The sequence below is a fragment of the Dipodomys spectabilis genome, unplaced genomic scaffold, assembly GCF_019054845.1.
Source record: "Dipodomys spectabilis isolate Male_0828 unplaced genomic scaffold, ASM1905484v1 ptg000017l, whole genome shotgun sequence".
Classification (NCBI taxonomy): Eukaryota; Metazoa; Chordata; class Mammalia; order Rodentia; family Heteromyidae; genus Dipodomys; species Dipodomys spectabilis.
Genome location: NW_024870694.1, coordinates 6,809,123 through 6,833,936, shown reverse-complemented (window position 1 = coordinate 6,833,936; position 24,814 = coordinate 6,809,123). Strand labels below are relative to the sequence as shown.

The window sequence follows — 24,814 nt, the reverse complement described above, 5'->3', positions numbered from 1 at the left end:
CTCTGTAAAAAAGAATGATGGGAAGTTACTGTTTTGGACTTGGCTCCAGACAGACCAGGCCAAACCAAAATAAAATCATTCATGCTAAAAACATCAAATTGAAACTTTTCTCCCTGAAAACAAGACATTTCAACTTACTGTATTACATAATAAGGCAACTCAATTTTACTACAAAGTGCTATGAACCAGCCACGTTTTGTTTGTTTGTTTTGCTTTGCTTTGTTTGCTTGTGTTTTTCCTAGTATTCTGTTTTTGTGTGCACTTGCAAATCCCACTGTACTTTTGCCCAATGAGAGCTTTCTTTCTATTTTGTAGAATGGAAACTTAGATTCATGAATCACAAAAAACAATTTGAACTATAATTAAGTCTGCTTTAATTTTGTTATTGATATTCCTAAATCTGGCCAACTTTTACAGTGTGATCAAGGAATTGTCAGATTAGAGAAATCTAAGAAGAAATACCAATTTGATGTCATGCTATTATATGTCATGCATATTAAAATTTAAAAAGTTTGAAAGTTGAAAAAATCCAAATAAAATGTACAGTTTAGTTTAAAAGCAAACAATCAAACAAAATCTTCATTCGGTATGCGGATGGCCTTTCTTGGCATCTTTAGCTTAGTTCCTATTCTACCTGGAGGCTCAACACAGGTCAAAACACACCTTTGGGAGACTGGATATATTGTTAGAAACTTCTTCCTTGTATTGTTTGGAACTCTGTTTATTTCTTTCTTCTAGAATTACACATATTAAGACTAATTCCTCTTTTTCTTGAACATCCTGTATTCTGTCTCCTATTTTCTTTTTAAAGTTCAACACACCCAATTCTCTTTATCTTATACATCATGATTTTTTTTATACAACTTTAAAAGTTCTCTAGTTTGTCAAATGGCTTTCTAAAAAAAAAAAAAATCAATGCTCAAACTGAACTGTTAGCAGAATATATCAAACAACTTCTCTCTTTTTTTGGACATCATGCTCTGTGCCTAAAATTATTCTCCATTTTTTAGCAAGTAAATTGCACTGTTGATTATAAATGAATTCATAGCCAACAATTCTTTAGTCTTTTCCATATGGATACCTGAGAAGGAACTGTCAGAATGGGAGAAGAACAACTGCTAATATCACCCTGCTATTCTATATCCTCAACAATATACCAGACAACTGCAACTATGACTACCTAGACTACTGTCTGAATGTTTGTGTTCCCCTCAAATTCATATACTGAAATCCTAATCCACTAAATGATGGAATTAGTAGGTGGGTCCTTTGGGAGATGATTAAGTTATGAAGTCAGAGTACTCCTAAACAGAGTTAAAACTTAAAAAAAAAAAAAAAAAAAAGACCCTAGAGAGATATCTGGCTATTTCTTTTAACCCAGTCTACTTTTTTTTTTTGTGAAAATACCATACAGAGGGGTTACAATTACATGGGCAAGGTAATGAGTACATTTCTTGTCAAGCATTGTTGCCTCCTCCTTTGTTTCCCCTTCATCGCTTCCCATCTCCCTACCCTCCCCCCAAAGTTGTAAAGTCATTTTTTGACATAACAACTTGTACATCTCATTGTTGCAATGGGTCCACCTGTATCCCTATTTAAATACTTTGCTTTTTTCCCTTCCCCTCCACAAAGTATGCCAACATCAAATGCAGTGAAAACAGGGGTTATACCATGGAGGAAGGACATACAAAGCAACAAAGAAATCATCTTATAAATATGTTAGAAACAATCGCAAGAAAGAAAAACCATTTGAGTCTTATCTTGGAGTTCATTTCACCTAACATCAACTTATCTGACCGTTTCTGCTTGTCTCAGACATATACTAGTTATTGCAAATAAGGGAAACCATGGGACCTATGTTTCTTTGGGCCTGGCTTACTTCACTTAATATAATTTTTTCCACGTCTTTCCATTTCCTAACAAATGGGGCAATGTCATTCTTTCTGATGGAGGCATAGAATTCCATTGTGTATATATACCACATTTTCTTGATCCATTCATTTACTGAGGGGATCTGGGTTGGTTCTATGGTAAATAATGGTAAATAATGCTGTAATAAACATAGATGTGCTGGTAGCTTTAGTATTGTCTTTTTTGTGATCATTTGGGTAAATGCCCCAAAGTGGGATTGTTGGGTCAGAGGGGAGCTCTATGTGGAGTCTTTTGAGGAACCTCCACACTACTTTCCAAAGTGGTTGAACAAGTTTACACTCACACCAACAATGCAGTAGGGTTCCCTTCTGGCCACATCCCCTCCAGCATCTGTTGTTATTAGAGTTCTTGATTATAGCCATTCTAACTGGGGTGAGGTAGGATCTCAATGTTGTTTTGATTTGCATTTCTTTTATGGCTAGGGAGGTTAAGCATTTCTTCATGTGTCTATTGGCCATCCTTCTTTCCTCTTCAGAGACATTTCTCTGTAAATCTTTAGCCCATTAATTTATTGGGCAGTTGTTTCTTTGAGGATTTGTTGTTGGGGGATTTAATTTTTTGAGTTCCAGGTATATTTTAGATATGAGACCCTTGTCCATTATATGGCTAGTGAAGATCTTCTCCCAATCCACGGGCTTTCTATTGATCTTGCTAGCTATGTCCTTTGCCATGCAGAAGCTCTGCACCTTCATGCAATCCCATTTGTCCAACCTTTCTTTGATTTGTTGTGTTTCTGGGTCTCTTTTAAGAAAATTTCAGCCTGTGCTAAGGAGACCTAGGGTTTCTCCTATTCCATCCTGTAATGTTTTCAAAGTCTGCTTTGACTACGAGGTTTTTGATCTATTTGGAGTTGATTCTGGTGCCAGGTGATATATAAGGATCTAGCTTTATTTTTCTACAAGTGATTAACCAATTTTGCCAGCACCATTTACTAAAGAGGCTGTCTTTCTTCCATTCTATTTTTTTAGCTCACTTATCAAAGATTAAGATGGCTATAGGTCTGTGGGTTCATTTCTGGTTTTCAATACTATTCCATTGGTCCTGAGGTCTGTTCTTGTGCCAGTACCATGCTGTTTTGAGTACTATGGCTTTGTAGTAGAGTTTGAAATTTGGTCTTAATATTCCTCCAGCACTATTCTTTCTGTTAAGGATCGTTTTTGCTATTCAGGGTCTTTTATTGTTCCATACGAATTTTTGGATTGTCTGGCAATTTCTGATATGAGTGGCGGGAAGAAAATGGCATTTGCTGATAGTAGACCCAGTGGACTAAGCTTTCCAGATACGACCAAACAATCCAATTCATCAAATAATTCCTTTCAACAAAGGGAATAACTAACAGAAAATATACAAAGTAGTTCCCAATCAATATCCAACTAATAAATCTAGAGTCTTGATAATCTAATCTCTTGTGGTTAAATATACAATCTATTGCCATGATTCTCAACCTTATGATCTCTTCCTCTCTCCTCACATAATCACACTGGCAAATGGTAGTGAGATGGACAGTAGGCCCCTCTGTAAAAGACAGCCTTTCTTCATCTAGTCATAAGCCTCCACCTAGAAAGCTACTAGGACATAAACACACATGCCCATCACCACCTGCCGGACACCCAAGCGTCAGACCTGAGTTTCTCAATAGTTCTTCCGTGACTGGAGTCACCTATTACACAAGGCCAACTCATTAATTACTTCCTCACATCTAGACATCATCAGTCTCTTTTCTGACCTTTCACCCTGAATATTCCCAATGCTTTTAGGTCTAAGAATGATTTTTTTTAAAGCAGGTACATGAAATAAATAAAACAACCCTATGTAGCACGGGCGCTAGAATGCTCCGATGCTCACAATAGGCAAAAGCTCGAGCATTTAAAGATACGTTAAATCCGTAGGGCTACATAAAGGGCTTGAACACACACTACACACACACACACACACACACACACACACACACGTGCAAGGCAGCCTCCCCGCAATTGTCGCTTTGGGGACAGGGGGTTCCCAAGTTAGGATGGGATGCCAGGGACAAGAGAAGAGCGCCGCTCCCCGTGGACAGCTCCGGGCAGCGCCCCATTCCTCCTTCACCCCCCTCCCCCGTCCCCCACCGTCCCCGACCCCTCACCTCTCTTGTCCAGGAGCCACATGAAGGCGAAGCAGGGCAGGAAGCCGATGGGCCCCCACAGCACGAGCAGCGCGATGTCCCAGCTGGAGAAGCCATAGGCCTGGCGCGCCGAGTTCTGGATGGGGCCCCAGCTGTTCCAGACCAGGCCCTGCGCGAACGCCAGCAGCGAGAAGAGCAGCAGCACCAGCCAGCGCCGCCCGTACACCCGCCCGGGGCCCGGCCCCGCCGCGGGCAACGCCGCCGCCGCCGCCGCCTCCCGGCCCCGCCGCGCGCCTCCCGGCGCAGGCCCCGGCCCGGGTCCCAGCAGCGGCTGCCGCTCCTCCTGGCTGCTCCAGCCCGAGCCCATGGCGACGCCGCCCGCCGGTACTGCCCTGCGCTCGCCGGTGGCTGCCGACCAGCCCGCCGCAGACGCGGCCGGAGGAGCCGGAGCCCGAGCCGCCCAGAGAGCCCTCCGCCTCTCGACCGCGCCTAGTGCGCCTGCGCCACCGAGCCGGCCTTCGAGAGGGAGTTGTGGGGCGGGGTGGGGCGGGGCGGGGCAGGGCGGGGCGGGGCGAGCGGGGCGGGGGTCGGAGCGGAGGAGTCTGGGGTCCGCCCTGCTCTGGGCGGGGTGGAGACAAGACCGCCGCCCGCGAGCTAGACCCGAGTTGTCCCAGTGGGGATCCGAAAGAAAGGAAGTAGCTGTGGAGTAGACGGCTGGGTCGGAGAGGGAGGCTCCCCTGGAGCCTGAAACCCGGGGCGTTGTGCAAGCCACCTGGGAGTGCTGGCGGAAGTGCCTGAGTTTACATCTCGTGCCCCACACGCAGCCCGCTGACCTCAGGTCACAGAACTCAAGGCTTGCTTCGGTGTGTGGCTTACTTTTATTTTTATTGGGGCTATAACTTCAGAGGTTACAGGAGCTCTAAGACGGAAATATAGGAGGGGTACGGGGGATTGCGTCGTGAAAACCATTTCAGGTCTGTGCACCGTGAAGTATTAGTTTTGTCAATTTATCTTTTTGTGTTTTCCATATCCAGTGATATGGCAATAAACTAGCCAATGTAGTTCACACAGACCTATGATATATAATACTATCTACATATCATGTATACGATACCATCTTTCTGCTCACTTTGTCTATCACTTAACCGGCAATCTATCGGACAATCTTAAGGTCAGAAGATGGAAGTGACCTCGGTCCGTTTCTGGTCGTGATTTCTGACCAGACACCCAGCCTAAACGTCGGAGGCTGGTCGTCTTTTGTCCAGATCGTGTTTCGACGTAGGAATCCTGAAACCCGACAGCTGTCAGTGTCCTTGAAAAACCCAAGCCAAACAAGTTGGCTTGTTTGGAATGAGGAGTGAGTCACAGGAACGCCACCAAAGGACACTCGGGTTTGTATTCCCTGGTATCCCCAAAAGCCAGACGCTGGCTACCCGAGGCGCCCGAGCTGCCCCGGTATCCTAGGCTGATGAGAGGCCACAGACCCGGGAGCACCGCAGACCCAGGGCGTGGCCCGGATCCCCACAGAACAACAAACGCCAGTTCTAGCGGGTGGGAGGAAGGGCCAGAGGATGAAGCAAAATAGAAGTGAATCTAAGAAAAGACTGCAAGAAGGAGGATAAGGTCAGCGCCAGCCACAGCAGCGAAAACCAGACCACGTGCTTGGTGCCTTTCAACAACCCCAGACCAAAACAAACGTGCGTGGCCCCGCCCAGCAGCGTCACCGTGGGCGCTCGAGGGCGGTGTTTCCGGCGCAGGGGCGGGACGGGACTAGGAGGGAAAAAAGGACCGCGGATCTACTTCCGGTCGGCCGCTTCCAATTTACCTTCAGCTCCAACCGTCTGGCTGTAGCCATGGCAGCGTGCTCCGAGGCTTGCACTCACCCAGTCCTAGTAGCTGGAGCTTCAGGGGAGAGAGGTAAGGTGTCTTGCCGCCGTCAGAACCTAGATACGAACCCAGTGCATGCCTGTCCCTCTGGTGTGGCCAATGTAATAACCCGCGGGACCCCGACAATCAGCGGGGCCCAATAGTCAGTGTGGCCCCGTGGCCCGGCCTGCTGTAGGGGGTGGGGTTCCACAGAGCAGGCCTCGGGAAAGAGCCTGGCTTGGAGAGGCTGACGTCACAGCCCCACGGGGCGCCGCCGGAGGGGCGCGGGGGGGGGGGGGGCGGGGCAGGCCGCGGAGTTGTGGGGCTTCCCGCTGAAAGGGGCGTGGCCTGCTACTGGAGGGGTGGGGCGTCGAGCCCCACGTAGTGAGCTGCCGATTCGGATTGAAGAGGGGGCGGCTTGGGGGAGGAGCATGAATGGTGGTGGGGTTAGTGGGAGAGGGAGGCAGCCTATCTGGGTATATATAGACTGTGTGCTCCGGGGCGGAAGGGGGGGGAGAGGAGGGAGGGAGGGGCGGGTAGGAGAAAAACCGGGGTCCTGAGGGTAGGGTAGTCCGGAGGAGACAGGAGTCCTGAGGAGAGTAAGGGACTAACCGTTAGTGCAGAGTTAGTTACTGCGGAGAGGACAGCAGTATGAGTGGAGGGAGAGACGGCAGGAGGGGAAAGCTTGCTGGAGCAGGGCAGGCCTCGAGGGGCCATATGGGACCTCCTTCGGAGGTCATTGGGGCCTCCCCGAGAGGCCGTTTGGGGCTTCTCAAGGAAGCAGTTTGGGGCCTTCCTCTAGAGAGGCCTGTGGAGAGGCGCCTCCCGGAGCAGAGCAGAGCAGAGCAGGCCTGTGGAGAGTGGAGAGGCCTGCAGTGAAGGAGAAAGGGAAAAGCCTTCCTCCTTGGAGCTTTGGAGGTTTGCAGACTGACCAATAAAGGTTGGGGGGTCAGGACTGCCTCGTGGAGGTTTGGAGGCTTGGTGGTCGAAGCTGCTCTTGGTTCTGGGTATCTAGCCCAGGACAAGATAGTCTCAAGACCCCTTTCTGGTGTAAATAGTGTAAGTAAACTTCTGTTGTCCACTTTTCACTACCTCGATGGATTGTCTCAGTCTTATTGTCACAGGGTCTTCTCATCATAGGGTTCTCTGACCTTGCATTAGGCCAGGAATAAAGTGACTTTCTAATGAATGAGGTTTCCTCCTCTTCTCCCCTCAGATTATGCCATGTAGGTTTTTGATCTTCCCTACAAAGTCCCGTATTCCCACATTTAGTGATAGGCTGTTGCACGTACAGGATGTTTTGAATGTGAGAGGATTCGATACAAAACATTGGAGCCCATCCTTAAGATAAATGGAAATCTAAGACTTTGGTGAGCAGGGATTTGTTTACTTTGGAAACCTAATGTAGCTTGAGTTGGGGGCCCATAAGCAGAGATTGCTGTTGCTTGGTCTCGGTGCCATGCATCTGATGCAGTTCTGAATCCTGCCACAGAGATCCGGAAACTTTGTGGAGTGTTTTGTTGTATTAGGCTACATTAATTAGACAAGGTGGGTGAGTGATTTTCTTGTTACATTTGCACACAGGTTTACAATGTGTTCCAATCAATCTCACCAGGAGCAGTCTAAAGATGGGTCACCTTGGGGAAAACAAATTCTTCCAAAAAAGCAATCGTTTGAGATGGGTGGGATGAGATAGTAACAAGTGACAAAAGTCTAATAGTGGTGCTCCGGGCTCTGGGAGACAGAGATCAGAAAAGCACCATATGGGTGTATTTGGAGATCAAGTAGTTTGCCTGGAAGGGGGCTGCCCCTTCCCAGTGACAGAAACACATGATAAACTCCTACTGTCTGGCTACTTTCTTTCTTTCTTTCTTTCTTTCTTTGCACCTACAACTGTCCTGCTGATCTTTGCTGGAAAAAGTCCTGACTAACCCTGGAGTATTCACTCAGTAAGAGCCTGACTTCCTTCTGTCAGCATCCTAACTTTTTAAATTGCCAATCCTCCCAACTTTTGTCTCCTTTCTTCCCTTTTCATAAAGCTGATGCCTTTCAAAGTAAGCCAACTTTGCATCCTGGTTTCAAGTCTCTCAGAAAAATAGGGCAAGGCATCACAAGTTGTGAAGAGGATGTGGACTTGAGAATAAAGAGCATTTGGAATAGTTACTGTAGGGTTAGGATAATTAGGATTCAGTGATGATGTGATTTGAGTGCAGGAAATGGAACTATGGAGGTGAGCATGAAACTCTGCAGCTGATCCCTTTCTTTAAAACTGTTTCTGAATATGCTTAATAACTCAATATGCAAGAGTAGAGAAAAACATTGATCCATCAGTGGACATTTTGGGTTGCTTCCATTGCTGAGCTCTTGACACACAGATGTACCTCTTTGAGCACCCACTGTTGATTTTTTTAATGGAAAGTAAGATGAAATAACCACTTTGTTTTGAATCATAGAAAATACAGGATGCTAAAATTAGAAGAGATTAGGTAGAGGGGCTGGGAAGATGGCTCAGTGTTAAAGCGCTTGCCTTGCATACCTGAGGTCCTGGGTTAGATTCCTCAGCACCACATAAGCAGAAAAAGCCGGAAGTGGCGCTCTGGCTCAAGTAGAAGAGAGCTAGCCTTCAGCTGAAGAGCTGAGGGACAGCGCCCAGGCCCAGAGTTCAGGCCCCATGACTGGCAAAAAAAAAAAAAAAAAAAAAGAGATTAGGTAGAAATTTTGAATACACTTTAGGGTATTGGAAAGAACATTAGATAGACACCATTTTTTTTTCAAGTGTTACCTTCATTAAAAAACAACTGATTTCCTTAGTACCACCAAAAATACAGATTTACCTGTCTTTGTTTTACGTTTAAGACTAGTATTATTTTGAGTGTATAACTATTTATGAGCCAATTTTTGTTGTGTACCTAAGTTTTATTCAAGAACTCATACAAAATATTCCAGGTAAATGAATTTTAATCCTCATTGTCCTCCCCTTCTTTGTGCTGGTTGATCTGGAAGGAAGCAATTTATAACTCTTTGCTGTTAGCAATTACACATAGCCAACCATGTAGATTATTCTTTTGGTGAGATATTTCAAAGTCCTGGCTAACCACTCCTCTCAGTGATGACTTCCCCTCCAGCAACATTCCCAGCTTTTCTGTTCACCTTCAGTCTCTCTCATAGAAACAGCTCAAAATTGTCAGCAGCCATGCTTCCATCTTCTACAGGGTGGGTATAGTCCAAGGTGAGCTTCAGAACCTGCTTCTTTCTTTTTGCCCTCCTTCACCACAAGCCTTGTCATGGGTGCTGTGGCGGCAGGGGAGGCATTTTTTTTTTTTTTTTTTCATTAGACAATTGTGATTTTATTTTAAGATTTTTTTTTTCTGTACTGGGGCTTGAACTCAGCGCCTGGGTACTGTTTCTGAGCATTTTCACTCAAGGCTAGTATTCTATCACTTTGAGCCACAGCAGCACTAGGGGAGGCATTTTTTAAGAAGACATAGTTTCAGAGATAACTGAGTAAGAGCTACAAGTGAAAGTGGATAGCAAGAATTCCAAAGGCCTATGGACCCTTGGTAAATATTCAGCCTGAAAATAACTCATGTGCCTAGCCTCAGGATGAGGGTATTCATAGGACATCAAGCTTGGCAATAACAATTATGTCTCAACAGCCTTAACACTAAAAGTTGTGATTTCCTCAGTGGCAAAGGACCACCTTCTAGACCATTTATCATGTTACTTAAGCATTATGCTACTTTCAGAAGAATTTTCTAAGTTTGTACTGACATTTAAAATAATGGATGCAAGATGAAAAATTATATTTGGCATAAATTTTACTGTCAATCTTAATAATCTTAGATATGATTCCACCAGTCTTCTGACATCACCACATCATAGCTACTATCCCATGGTTTTAAAATTTTATACACACATATATATATGAATATAAACACAAAATAATTTTCACATTAACAAAACCCATATATTTGCATATACACATATGTATGTATATATAAGTATATATTTGGAGATACATTATCTTGCCTTGTCAGGACTTGGATCCTTTTACATATACTGTATTCCTGTGACAGTTCTTTGAATTATAATTCATACCATCTTCTAAAATATTTTCCTCCTCTTTTTATTTTATTTATATTTTTTGAGCTGGCACTGAGACTTGAACTTAGAGCCTGGACACTGTTCTAGAGCTTTTGTGCGCAAGGCAAGCACTCTACAACTTGAGCTATGCTCTACTTCTAGCTTTTTGCTGGTTAATTGGAGATAGGAGTCTCATGGATTTTACTGTCTGGGCTGGCTCTTTGAACAGCAATCCTCAGGTCTCTGCCTCTGCCACTGGTACCCAGTTCTTTCCTTTCCTTTTCTTTTCTTTTTTGTTATTTTTCTTGATAAAGTGTTTAGTTTTTGTCAGGGTAGGCTTTCCTACCTATGTTTCCTGTGTATCTGGGATGACTGGCACATGACCACTCCTACCCAGCTTCTTTGTTGAGATAGTGTCTCACCAACTTTTTACCCATGCCTTCAAACTGTATTCTTCCTGATATCTACTTCCTGATCCTAATATCCTAATAGCTGGGATTATAAGCATGAGCCACCCCTTACCCTTCCTAAAAGTCTTTAAATGCCCATAATTTTTCCATTAGTATTATATCTAATATGAAAGACAAATTAATTTGCATTTCCGGATCTTTACCTTTGCTATATTCTATCAATTTTTTCTAGAAACTTGGTGAATGTTTCCTATTCTTGTCATTTATTCTAAATCTCAGATAAAAATCCAAGGTAGGTATTATTGGCTGAAGCCAGATTGCTGGCAAATTCAGAGAAATTTTGTTTTTACTTACCTTGTGTTTTGCATTAATTTTTTAAAAGTTTCTGAGAAATGGGGCAATTTGCTTTTTGATGTTACCCTGTCGCTAAAGAAAAATTATAACCAAGCTGTAACAAATAGTCTGAATTTGCTACATTTGAAGGGAGAAAGACTGAGGTGCAAGACCTGGATTAGTAATCTTTTTACAGCAATTTCTAAATCATCTAGTTAGAAATTGCTGCTTGCTGCAATCTTGAACCTAAACATACATATCCTTTAAAAATTATTGAAATTACATCAGAATTTTTATATCTCTTTGCAGATATTCCGGGCATGTAATGACTGGGTGCATCCCTAGGCTATTTAATCAAGTCTAACCTTGCATTCTTCTTTTAGGGCAATTGTAAGACTTAAACTTGCTAATTTAATGGCCCAGTTCATTGTTGATTAAACTATCAGAAACCAAATTAGTTTTATCTCCCAACCAGCTGATTGTTTTATTTCACTGATGGGCTTGAAATTCTGTAAGATATGCTAATTTCCTGTTATGGAGAATATCCTACTGCTTGCTTTTACACACACTTTATAGCACTTTTCATTTATTTAGCAAATGTTTGGCACTTAATGTGTATGGTTATTAGACATAAGGTGCATTCTCAGCAAATTTTAGTTTGGAGGTTTTCTGTTAAATAATCTCTCCGATGTGTGGGATTTTTAGATCAGGTCATTAAATACCTCTTTAAATTTGGGCATTTTGCTGGGGAAAAAATTAACTTCCATGAAACTGATCTGTTAAACAGTACTCACACTGGACATAGGTGGCTCACAACTGTAATCCTAGTTACTGAGGAGGCTAAGATTTAGATCAGGATCCAAAGCCAGTCTGCCAAGAAAGTCTATAAGACTCTCATCTTCAATTAACCACCAAGAAGCTGGAAGTGGAGCTGTGCTTCAAGTGATAGAGTGGCAACCTTGAGCAAAGAAAAGCCAAGGGACAGCACCCAGACCCTGAGTTTAGGCCTAGTATCAGCACAAAATGATGAGGAAAAATAAGAACAAAAAACTTCCTGTGTTATTAATGTATGGATATGTATTTGTAAAAAGTGTAGCTAGATGCCTAAATATGAGAACTGTCCAGAGAATGCCCAAAGCTGTGTGATCTAAGATAAGTAGAATAAATACATCTCTACCCTATTTTAACTAGCCAACTTAGAAAATGCTTCTGTTGTCGTCTGCTCTTTAAATTTCTAGAAGCAAAATGTTCAGAGATTGAATATTTTACTATTTTGAAAATGGAAGAATGTTACAGGTGTCGGACCAGCCATGATTCAGCCAGCCTACGTACTTTTAGGTGACTACGGTTGCTTTTCAAAATGCTCTTGCTTGGAGAAGGTGAGGTGAATCTCTAGTTACAAATAATAATGGAGTTTAGTGCCATGAAGATGTACATCTTTTGCGTTCTTCAGGAAACCCTTGCAGTTTCTTGGGCTTTTCTTTTATTTCCCCAAATGGCTACTTTCTAAGGCAAAATGGCTGACTCAACAACTTCTAGGTAGGTATCTCTGTCCACTCCTGTCTGCAAAGGAATCTCAGAAATATAATTTTCAGCCATTCTTCTCTGAGTTCTGTTGGTGAGGAAGAAGAGGCTAGCTATTGAGTAGGCAGACCACTACCAGTAATTCCTGTAGATGTAACAGGCCCCCTCATTCCCTCAACTTTGTCTCTCTCCAAAGCACACATAGATTATTATCTCTGTTAAGATTTCCTGACCCTAGTTATCTTTTCAGGTCATACTCTTTACAGAATTTTCAACCCTCAATTATCTACAGTTTAAATTCCTAGAAATAGGATTGTATGGTAGGAAGAAGAGTGGTCTTGGGATCTGGAGACCTGATGTCTAGTTCTAGTTCATCTGACCTCAGAGCTTCCACTTTATCCTGTGGATAATGGAAATAAAATATTTTGTCAGTATTTTATAAGCTTCTTAAAGGAAAAGATGAACACAGTGAATAGATGGTATTGGTATGATGATCATGTTTGAAATTAATTTTCAACCTCTTAAACAGAACAAGCTGTTGCACTTGACTTATGTTATATCAAGTTACAGTCTGGAAACATCTAGTTTTGTTTTGATTATCTAATACCCACCCACATCTCTGGTTGAAATAGTCTTTGATATTATTCTCTTTGTATTTCTTCATCTTGTCATTCCTGCCTTCCTCACTGACAGCCTGTTTTTATTTACGATCTTATTATTCCACTTCTTGCATAGCTTTTGCAGTAACACTCAATCAATTTCAGTCCCTACTCTCTCTTCTCATCGCACACCTGCACACTTTTCTACAATAGCTATCATTTTTGCTTTTAGGAGATATAATGTGCCGGGAGATTGTTATGTTATTATTTAGTAAGTATCTTCATACTTTGGGGCATTAGATTGTTTACATTTTTAGTTGTTATAATGTGTGGTAGTAGACATTTTGTATCTACTTGTATACTATATATATAGTATATATGCATGTTTATAATATGAGTTGCTGGAATAATGGATGGGTTTTTGAGACTTTGCTTCATTTTCTTGGGGATAATTCCAATTTATGTGTCATGAACAACAGAATATGAATATATCTCCTCTCCTTCTTGGCTTCTGCATCCTCTTGCCTTCCATCCTTCCTTCCCAGTGCTGGGACTGGGAAGTAAGCCCAGGTCCTTGATCATGCTAGGCTGTAGCATGATCTCTATAGCAAAGCTACACTAACAACTCTATCAAAGCTTTACATAGCACCACAAGGAATTAAAATATGCCCTACTGACATTGATTATTGAGGTTAAAGGCACTTGGAAAACAGGAATGCCAGAAGAATTTTGACTTCCTTTTTCTTCAAAAAGCAGGAGATAAAACTGGCAAAGTTACTTTCCTGTAGCAGGAGAAAGGAAGTTACTCTTCTAACTGGGCCGTCAAGGCATAAACCTTGTTAACTAACTATTAACTTCTGGTCGTTTTTCTTTCATTTCTTGTTCTAGCCCAGACCTCTTTGTCATGCCATGTTTTCACAGTTTATAGTTCTGTCTGACCTGGTGTGTAAGTGTTTTGCTGTCACTGCTTCTGTTATTTTTAATTTTTTCTTATGAAGACTCTTAGGAACTTGTAAACGTTACTAAATGAAATCTGTATGCCTTTCTCTTGCTATCCTGTCTTAGGTGAGTTTTAATCAGTCTCACACACCTATTAAAAATATGAAAAATATGGCTTTTCCATTTTCATACACATAGAATCCAGGCACTCCATGTCCAGGAAGGTTTGTGTATTGCAATCAAGGTAAGCTTTTACTGAACATTGGTTAAGACATTGTATATTAATACAGCTGGCTGAGGATCCTTTTGCATTTTGTAGCTAGCAATACTAAAAGTGAACAACTCCCTCCATGCTGGATGCCAGAGGCTTATGGGCTGGGTTTTCAAACCCAGAAGCTTTATGATAGCCTAGAATCAGAGAACTGTGATTCCTTGTCCTCAGAGTGAGAGACTTATTGGTCTGAACTTCCAAAGGCAAAATCTTATTGCTCTAGGCCTTGAGAACTAGAGGCTTATGTCTATAGGTTTCAAAGCCTGAGACTTAGGCTCAGGTTAGAGGCTAAGTGGTCTGTGATCTGAGTGCTAGCCTAGCACCTAGCAGTGTGTTCCAGTGCCAAGATTCTGGATCTTTAGCTCTCTGCAACTCCTTCAGAATGGTATTTCTTCCATAGAGTAGCATTTCCTCTATTCAAGAAATATTTTATCCCAAATTCATCTTTTCAGTTTTAAAGAATTTATCCACACTTAGACATTTAACATTTAATATGAAAGAAATCACTTAAGGATTAATGGTTCTTCTAAAAAAAAGAATTCATAGTTCTTTTGGAGGCCAAATATTTCTATACACAATAAGCAATGTGTGTAAATGAAGTGTAGTTACTGAAAGAATTGCCAAACAGAAGCAATTTTAACTATTTTTCTTCAGACTATACAGAATAAATTCTTATCTATTGTATTTTTCTCCCTAGGTAAACATGTCAAACCTTTTACACCAGAGAAAGCAAAAGAAATTATAATGTCTTTACAGCAACCTGCAGTTTTCTTTAATATGGCTTCTGATTGGCCAGCACGACATTGGACTGCCAACCACATTTCAGAGCTCCTTCCTAGCAAGCAAATACGATTTAGAATGGGACTAAAAAGCAGAGACACAGGTAGGGCTATAACTCATCATCACCGTGTCTGTTGACTCCACTCCCTCTTCCCAGTGGGAATTTCTGATTTCTGGGAACGTTTTTTGTCTTCAATCTTCTTTTTAACCATTCACTCTATAAATAGATAGATTTTTTTTTTCTGTTCCTGTAGCTTGAACTCTGGACCTTGAGCTGTCCCTGAGCTGCTTTTGCTCAAAGCTAGTGCTCTACCACTTGAGCCACAGCTCCACTTCCAGCTTTTTCTGTGATTAATTGGAGATAAGAGTTTCATGGACTTTCCAGCCTAGGCTGGCTTTGAACTGAGAACCTCACATCTCAGCCTCCTGAATAGCTAGGATTACAGGTGTGGGCCACAAGCACCCCACTTAGAAAAATTTTATTGGAAACTCTTGGAAAGTAGTTTGGCATAATGTAGCTTATTTTTTTTTAAGACAAAGCAATTGAGTTTAAATTCCCACATAAAATGAAAATGTATTTGTTCATGTATTGAATTATGCATGTTGCCAGACATATTGTACGTCAGCGAACATGGAAGACATGTAATAAATATTTATTAACATGCTATTATTTATATTACCATCTGACTAAAAAAATGAACGCTATAATACTGTTGTTATAATATTAATATACAATCTAATAATGAACAATACACTGTAATAGTTTTTTTTTTTTTTTGGCCAGTCCTGGGGCTTGAACTCAGGGTCTGGGCACTGTCCCTGAGCCTCTCTGTGCTCAAGGCTAGCGCTCTACCACTTGAGCCACATTCCCAGACCTTTAATATTTTATTTTTTTATTATTGTTATAAAGGTGATGCACAGAGGAGTTACAGTTAACCTAAACCACTTAAAGAGTACATTTTTTGCCAGTCCTGAAGCATGACCTCTGGGGGCCTGGATGCGGTCCCTGAGCTCCTTTTGCTCAAGACTGGCAAGAGTACATCTCTTTTTGGACAATGTCACCCCTTCCCTACCTTGACATCTGTAGAGTATGTTCTTTTATTTGTGGCTTCAGACTATTGATAGTGCTTGGTTTTAATTGTAATTTTTGTCCTTTGCTTTACTGGCTGCCTGTATTGTGTTTAAAAAATATGGAACATATGTAATGATGTTTGTTTATGAGTATATGGTATTAAGGACCAAATCCTACTTATACAAGTTAAGCAAGCACTCTATTACCAACCTAAATCCCCAGACCCCTCTCTCTCCCTCTCCTTCTGTCCTTTTACTTGCCCTCTCTTCTTCCTTCCTTTCCTCCCTTCCTCTTTCTGTCCTCTCACTCATCTCTTCCTCTCTCCCTTGCTCCCTCTCCCTTGTACTAGGTTGCCCAGACTGGGCAATTGTTTTAGCAATCCTCTTACTTTGACCTCCAGCATTGTTGGGGCTATGAGTACATATTACTACTTGGTTTTGTTTGTTTATTTTGTTTTTTAATTCTCAAGCAGATTGATTTTGCCTGCTCCCTTTTCTTCATAGAAGTTTTCGAACATTTCCATTTTTCCCTCTATTTCTACTTAAAACAATTGTCTTTAACAGTTAACTCTAGAATTCAGTTATTGTAAAGGAAAGAAATGGTGTTAAAATACAAAGAAGTCCATAATAGTTGTCTAGCATCCAATTTGTATTTTAATATGGGTGAGAATTTCAGTATTTAAGCCTCACAGTGAAGTGGCTTTGAAATCTATTAATAGCTCAAGAGGAACTAGAAAGTTCCCCCGTGTCCCATCTATAGCTCCATGTTCTTCTCATGTTTTTAGTGCCTAGAACCCTCTTAGACTTCTGTGACAGAGACAGAAGTGTTATTTATACAGGTATCTCATTTTAATCACAGCAATGAACTGTTGATGGTATCTTAAAGTTAAAGACCAGACTAACAGCAATAACATAAAATCAGGTTGTACTTTTTCCTTCCTGGTTCTATTGAAAAAGATCTGTCACTCATTGAAGCAGCCTGTTAGATATAAACTTGAAGAGAAACAGGAATTGTATCTCTTTCACATCCTGGCTAGACTGCAGATTTACTACCACTACTAGCAGCTAAAATGGGTTGAAACCTGTTGTCTCAGGCCTATTAACTGTTCACCTGAATCCATTCTGTTAATCTGCTTACCACCTAGAATGGTACTATTCTTAGAATGGTACTGTTATTATTCTGTGCTATAGATGGGGCATAGTAATTTGACATTTTCAAGTTAATATCTGAGCATAAAAGAAAATGAAATGAACCTCTGCAGTTGTAAGAAACTAATCTGTGTTTTCAGTAAAGATAACTTGGTCTTTAAAAAATTCCTGTCAAGCCAGAAGTGGAGCTGTGACTCAAGTGGTAGAATGCTAGCCTTGAGCAAAAGGAGCTCAGGGACAGCACCCAGGCCCAGAGTTCAAACCCCAGAACTGGGCAAAAAAATTACATCAAATTCCTACAACATAAAATTCAGCCTATTAGGGGCTGGGAAGATGGCTCAGTGGTAGAGCTCTTGCCTTGCATGCCTGAGGCCCTGGGTTCAATTCCTCAGCACCACATAAGAAAAAAGAAAAAAGCCGGAAGTGGCGCTGTGCCTCAAGTGGTAGAGCACTAGCCTTGAGCTGAAGAGCTGAGGGACAGCGCCCAGGCCCAGAGATCAGGCCCCATGACCGGACCCTCTTCCCCCCCCCCCCCAAATTCAACCTATTAGTCATTTTAAAACATTCAGTTCAGGGCTGTTAATATTTAGTGTGTAACTATTACTGCTGTTGAATTTCAAACAGTTTATATCGTGTTCAGATGGCCACTACCTTTAAGTAGCTGATTTCCATTCTGCCTTACCTAGCACTAGGTAATACACATTGAGGACATATCGTTTAAACAGAGTCAGGGAACATCTGCCCTTTTGTCACTGGGTTCTTTCATCTAGTTTGTTTTCAAGGTTCATCCACATAGTAGTCCAAGTGAGACTTGGACTACTTGGAGACATCCCTAAAATCTGAAATTCTTTGAAGCCTGGATTTTCTGAGCACCAACATGATTATTACTAGTAGAAAGCTGCACATCTGACCTAATGTGATAGGTCATTGTCAAAATGCAGGTGCACTAAAAACATTGGATAGTGTTACCTTTAGTCTGTGTGTGTGTGTATGTATTTGTGTGTATAAGATATACATATATGTATAAATGAATTTCATATTTAGAATTTGGTTCCAATTGCTAAGATAGCTCATTACACGTATACTAATATTCTAAAATTCAAAAAATTAGAATCACTTTTGGGTCTCAAGCATTTGAGATAAAGGACACTCAATCTGTATGTGTCAGTGCTTCATTTTTCTTCATTGTCAAATATTCTATTGTATGAACATACACATTTTATCCATCTCATTAATTCTAGTATCACTGATTAATCCTTTTTTAAACCTTTTTTAGCTTTAGAAATTACTTTTATTATATTCCTGTGTTCTTGCCCATTCATGTATTAGTTTCTAGGTCACATATTAAGCTATGACATTTCGGGTTAGTAACACAATTTAAGAACACTATTTTAGGCCGGGCTCTGATGGCTCATGCCTGTAAATCCTAGCTACTGAGGAGGCTGAGATCTGAAGATCACAGTTCAAAGCCAGCCCGGGCAGGAAAGTCCATGAGACTTATCTCCAATTAACCACCAGAAAACCAGAAGTGGTGCTATGGTCCAAGCAGTAGAGTGCCCATCTTGAGCCGAAGAGCGCAGGAATAGTGCTCAAGCCCAGAGTTCAAGCCCCATGACTGACAGAAAACAAAAACAAAACAAAAAAAAACAAAAAAAAAAACCACACTGTTTTCGCAGTGGTGTATATTTTAATGCTTAAAAGTATAGTTCATTCTACCTGGTTTCTTATTGTATATATTTATATTCTTAGTTGACATGGAGTGATAGATAGATAGATAGATAGATAGATAGATAGATAGATAGATAGAGAGAGAGATAGAGAGATAGATGTATTTATGTGGCATGTGGTAATTCACTTCATGTATATATCATGTCCAAATCAAGTTATCTTCCACCTCAAATATCGATTATTTCTTTGTGCAGAGAGAAAATTTTCAGCATCATTTCTTTGGGCTCCTCTGAAACACACAGTACATTGTAGTCATCTAGTCACCTTAATGAGTCATCAAACACCAGAAATTATTCTCCTATCTATAGCTTAGTTTACATTGACTAGCTTTTCTCCATCTCTCTGACCCCTAGAAAAACACTATTCTACTCTCAGCTTATATTACTCTTCTTTCTTAGATTATCATTGAATTTCATTAATCTAAATGAACTTTGAAATGCTGATGGGATTTAAAATGAAAATTCATTAAGCTCTGAAAATTAATTTGAAAAAAAAAATCACACTTTTCCTGGTGGACAAAAAAATATTTTCAGGACTTTTTTTTTTTTTTTTTTTTTTTTAAACTGAGCTCAGTTTTCACCATACTGCCAAATCCTGAACTTAGTTGTGCTTCTTCTTACCTAACACTTGGCAGTAAGTGGGATGACAGTCCCAGATGCTAAAGCAACTTCAACAGTAAATAAAAGAACAATAATGATAAAGTTAGACAGGAGTAATTCCAGTACATAAAGTAAACTAAGAAAAACAAATGTACTACCCAGAGAAAAACTGTCACTATAATGAAGTCAGACAGCACTTTTGTGCTCCTTCATCTGGGAAGCAGTGAAATGATTCTATTTTGGTATCATTATGTAAATCAAAAGGTCAGTCGTTTCCATTCATTGTATCATTTTAATTTCTCCTGACAGTAGCAGTTCTCATGTGCAATTTTTACATTTCAGATTTTCATTTTTAATATTCAGATCTTGCTGTGACAGAAAATGAAGTCCTCTAATAAGTCCAGGATCTGGGGGTGGGGGGGGGTGGGGGGGTTCTGTGCAGACTTGTTTGTAAAAGTGACCTCTCCTGGAAAGTCCTGTTATATATATCCACCCCAAGGGAAGTGTGGCTTCAGTTAAAGGATCTTGTATTTAGTTGGGTAAGTTGGATTGAATTCTGTAGTAATGAATTTACAAGACAATATAAATTTCTTTTTCTTTCTTTTTTTCTTTTTTTCTTTCTTTCTTTCTTTCTCTTTCTCTCTTTCTCTTTCTCTTTTTCTTTCCTCCTTCTCCCCTCTCCTCCCCTCCCTTCCCCTCTCCCCTTTTCTCCCCTCCCCTCCCATCCCCTCCCCTCTCCTCTCCTCTCCTCTTTTTCTTGTATGTGTATGTTGGTCCTAGGGCTTGAATTCAGGTCCTAGGTACTGCCCCAAATCTTTTTTGCTCCCAAGCTAGTGCCCTACCACTGGGGCCACAGCCACTTCTGCCCTTTTGGTGGTTAATTGGAGATAAGAATCTCACAGACTTTCTTGCTCAGGCTGGCTTCCAACTGAGACCCTCAGCTCTTAGCCTCTAGAGTAGCAAGGATTATAGGCATGAACCACTGGCTCCCAGAAACAATGTAATTTCTTTAGTTTTACAGTAGAAGTTACTAAAATAATGAGAAATGATTCCTGTTTATCATTTATTATGAAGTTTTCTTCTCATTTTCATTTTTGCTAATAAAAATATAACTATGTACTCTTATGCTATTTTAGTGAAATATTGATGATGTCAGTGATATTAAATCTTAAATGTTTTGATAGTTTGCTACATGCCAGGCACTTTTTTAAGTGCTTCTCAAAAGTTTATAAAAAATTTAAATAGTTACTGTGTATGTAGATTTTTATCTTCTAGATCATTGTATTTATGAACTTTTCATGCTTTGCAAATGTGGTAAGTTGATGAAGTAGATGGATTTGAATGATTCTTTGGTACTGTTCCTTCTCTCTGTGGTGTTAGGAAAAATAAGGGAAGGGAAAAGAATGATTCTGTAATTATAAATGGTTCAAGAAGGAAGAGAAAAAAATAGAAAAGCTGTTGAAAGGAAGAAGGATTGTCATACCATTCTTCTAATTCAGTTGAGTTTGAAAGGTTGCAAGTAAATGTATGAGAAGTACTAACAATGGTATCTGCTACTAATAGTATTTGCTAAGTGTCAGAACTGATCTGCATATTTTCCTGAAAGGATTTCATGCTTTGCAAAGATTATAATCTGATTTCTTAAATACTAACTCCCTTGTGTTCATTTACAGTATTCTGCTATTTGCAGATTAAATTAATTTTGTTGCTCTCACATCAATCTAAGACTCCATAACAGTAAACCACCAGGAACAGATAATGGGCTTCCCTCTCAAAGCTTTCCTGCTCTGCTCCCACATGCAACACAGAAGTTTATATCTAATTATACAGTGCCTCAAGTTGTATTGTTGTAGCCAAATGCTTTATCTTTGAAATACACTTTTGTCTCCCTTTTGAAACAGGATCTTGCTATGTAGCCCAAAGTAGCCTTTAACTCATGATCCACTTGTCCCAGCCTTTGATTGCTGGGAATATAGGCATGTATAACCATATCTAGCCTTGTTTAAATACATTCTAAATTCAAAAATACACTCTTTTCTTTTCTGTTCCTACAAGCATGGTGTTAATTATAAATTACATACTTAAAGATCCTAAGTTAGAATCTTCCTAGTACCTTTCTTCACTGCCTTTTCTCTCATACTCAGTGAGCATAAGATCCATCTACATTTCAACATCATTGAGGACCCCAGTGAGTTTTGGGTGGTGTGATTTGTCATTTGTAACACTAACTATATTGGAACAAAATGGAGAGCTTTTAAAACCTAAAAATATAAGTGCATGCCCTACCAGCTGTCAGTGCAAGGATATCATATACTTCATGGAGTCTCTGGAAAACACAGCACAATCATAAGAGAGTAAGAGTGAAAAAGACAATTAATGTCTTAGCATTATAGGGAAGCAGTTCTAATCTCACCCTTATGGGTCTTGGAGAATTAATCATCTCAGTTCTTCTACTGGATCACTAAATCAGGCCATAATAAGGCTTGTTTTTAAATCTTGCCACCCTTTATTTTGGGAACGGGTGGCTCTGGAGTTCAGGATGGCCTGGAACTTGCTATACAGCCTAGACTGGCTTCAAATCACCATCCTCCTTGCCTCTGCCCCATGAGTACTGGAATTACAGATATACACCATACAGATATACTCAGCTGGGAATACAAGAGTAAAACTATGTTTTTCACTTTTATGCTGTACTGTGAATGGTTAAATGGTTCTAATTATATAACAAGTACAAATTAATTTTTAGTTACTATTAATATAATAGTTTGGTTTTTTGGTGAAGTGGGTTGAAATTAACTTTGGTGGGTTCACAAGTTTGTGGTAGCACACATCTGTAATCCAGCTGTGTGGAAGGTAGAGATGAGAGGATTGTGCCATTCTCAAGAAAGCTTGAGACCCTATCTGAAAAATGAGTAAAAGGAAAAGGACTGAGGTGTGGCTTAAATGGTAGAGTGTTCCCAAACTAGTGCTAGGTGTAGCTGCAAACTGCTGTACCACCCACCCATACACACAAAGAGGAAATTACCTTTATTTAAAAAGTACCAATAGTATATTTGAAACTGTTCATTATACATTTAAAGTTATGTTCTCTTACGTTGTAGTTCCTCAGTTTGAAACTGCATGTAGTTACGTGGAGGCTACACTTGAAGAGTTTTTGACCTGGAATGCTGACCAACCTCGTATTTCTGGACCATTTAGAGATTATGATCATTCCAAATTCTGGGCTTATGCTGACTATAAATATTTAATTAGTCTATTTGAAGACAGGGCAGATGTTTTTCAGGTAAGTAATGAAGTCCTTTCCATCTTAGTGAGAACTGGCTCACAAGAAAAGATGGTAGATCCACATCTTCCTGGTATCTTATTCTTTCACTGCTACTTTCTGTCATAAGTAGTCAGTGTGTTTTGGGGATTTCGCCCAGTGGAGTAGAAGGGTCTGCCTCAGAGACATATGACATTTGGCTCACATAGATGAGCAGCTATGTCAGTTTTCTTACTCATCTTTCCTCACATCCTTCCGTTGCCTTTGAAATGTACTATAAACAGGTGGTATATAAACCTTACTTCCTCCTAATCTACACAGAAGTTCCTGCTCTGTCAGTGAGACAGGTAGAGGTGCAAATCTGATTCTGTGAGAGGCATTTGGGATGTTACCAGGTATTCAGTAGTGGATAGAGCTCAGAAGTGTGAGAATGAATGAACTGCAGAAGTGAGAATATGGACATTCTTTTCCCTGTGTTGACACTGACCAGGGTTTGCAACCTCAAATGACCTGTGGTGATCTTGAAAACACCCTGCTCTGCTTTCTGCCTTGTCCTAGGTGTAGGATGGTAGTGGGAGTGGTCCCATGGAGCTCATTTGGATAACTGTCTTAGCTGGAATCCTTCACTCTGCCCCTGGTTCTCTGGGGAAAAAAAAAAATCTCTCCCATTCCTGCTCCTCCTACTTACATGGGACAGTGGTTCCTTGGCTCCAGAACAGTTTCTGTTCAGCCTGTAATGTTCTTTTTCTCTGTGAGTTATTAATGTGGATTGCAGATTAAGACCTGTAAAGTAGTAATATATATCAAGTACTTGTCCTTGGTCCTTTTATAAGTGCCTTACATTTAGAATCCTCCCAGTAAATTAATGATTTTAATACTGATCCCCATTTTAAGAAAAATAAGGAACAAAGATTATGCAACCAAGAATGGGTTGCCATGTGTGATCTCCCTCCAGAGCTGTCACTAGCACTGTGCCTTCAAACACATGCAGCTGCCCTGTGGGGCTTTGCAGATGGATAGCACCCTTCTAGCCCAACTGAGTCCCTCTCCTGCTGCCTCCAGTGGTGCTCATTTGACCCCTCCAGTTGTCTGTAGCATCCAACCATGTCTCCAACAGGCAGGCATGTGACCTGGCATGAAGTGTGATATAAAAGAAAGCCTTTTGTAAATGTACTGGAATTCCAATTAAGCCCTTGTAAAATCTGATATGTGTAGTCAGATGAGGTTTCTGTCAGGTTATAGTGATTCATTCTGCTGTGAACAACCAAATCTATTGAATTTTTTTAAATTTAATTTTATTTTATTTGTGAACATACTGTACAGAGGGGTTACAATTACATGAGCAGGATAATGCGTACATTTCTTACCAAGCATTGCAGCCTCCTCCTTTGTTTACCCTTCACATCCCTTCCCAGCCTCCCCCTTCCCCAAATCTATTGAATTTTATCATCTTTCTTCTCAAAGTTTTCAGAGCATCAACTCTTCTTATATCATAAGTACCTAAGTTCTTGTTTTGCTTTCATTATTGTAATTCAGTCAGTTCCCAAATCTTAATTTATTGTTGTTCTTTACATTGGTATAAAATGGTAAATGAACATTAAAATTGATAGGTCTTAAAAATCAATTCATGTGAAATCACATAATAAGCCCATTAAATGTTAAATATAAATATTAATGACACAATTTAAAGAAAGTAAATATATTAAAGTTATATATTATATATTAAAATTGTTAAGGTCATTTAAAAAGTAGACTCTTATATTTTTATATTTATTTAATATCTGGCTATTGAAGATGGCCAGATTATCATTTAGGTCATTGAAATTTGCTGGTGTGTGTGAAGGATATGAAGAAAACCTTGCTTCACATCAATATGCAGCTGAAAAAGGAGGAGTATTTTAACAGGCTTTTCAGAGAATTGTGGAATTTTTGCATATCACACCAAACCTGACACAGTATAGTTTCTTCAAAATTCATCACAATATAGAATCTGAACCCACAGCAAATAAACCCTTTTTACTCTTCTAATAAAATCCTTGCATAGAATGGATTTTTTTTTTTCTACTCCTGGGCCTTGGTCTCTGAACCTGGGTGCTGTCCCTAAGCATCTTTTGCTCAAGACTAGCGCTCTACCATTTGAGCTACAGCACCATTTCTGGCTTTTTCTGTG

At 40.4% G+C, this 24,814-nt stretch overlaps 2 protein-coding genes and 1 pseudogene across 4 annotated transcripts in view; 1 reads left to right on the top strand and 2 right to left on the bottom strand.

The window, feature by feature from the left end:
* The window catches only part of Slc49a4 (solute carrier family 49 member 4), a 67,620-nt gene extending 63,105 nt beyond the window's left edge, over positions 1–4,515 (bottom strand). Inside the window, exon 1 of the mRNA XM_042669369.1 lies at positions 4,052–4,515. Within this exon, the coding sequence (XP_042525303.1) occupies positions 4,052–4,397 (346 nt within the window). The 5' untranslated portion in view covers positions 4,398–4,515. The remainder of the gene's footprint in view (positions 1–4,051) is intronic.
* Positions 4,516–5,641: 1,126 nt separating this feature from the next.
* The window catches only part of Hspbap1 (HSPB1 associated protein 1), a 33,875-nt gene continuing 14,702 nt past the window's right edge, over positions 5,642–24,814 (top strand). The window contains exons 1-4 of one of the 3 annotated variants that reach the window (XM_042667669.1): positions 5,642–5,653; positions 10,877–10,886; positions 14,753–14,938; positions 22,484–22,665. In XM_042667669.1, the coding sequence (XP_042523603.1) occupies positions 14,800–14,938; positions 22,484–22,665 (321 nt within the window). In that variant the 5' untranslated portion in view covers positions 5,642–5,653; positions 10,877–10,886; positions 14,753–14,799. Of the gene's footprint in view, positions 5,654–5,817; positions 5,948–10,876; positions 10,887–14,752; positions 14,939–22,483; positions 22,666–24,814 lie in introns of those variants that run through there. The other 2 variants (XM_042667661.1, XM_042667678.1) reach the window with 2 other exon arrangements.
* Positions 8,854–12,910, bottom strand: LOC122099648 (annotated as a pseudogene).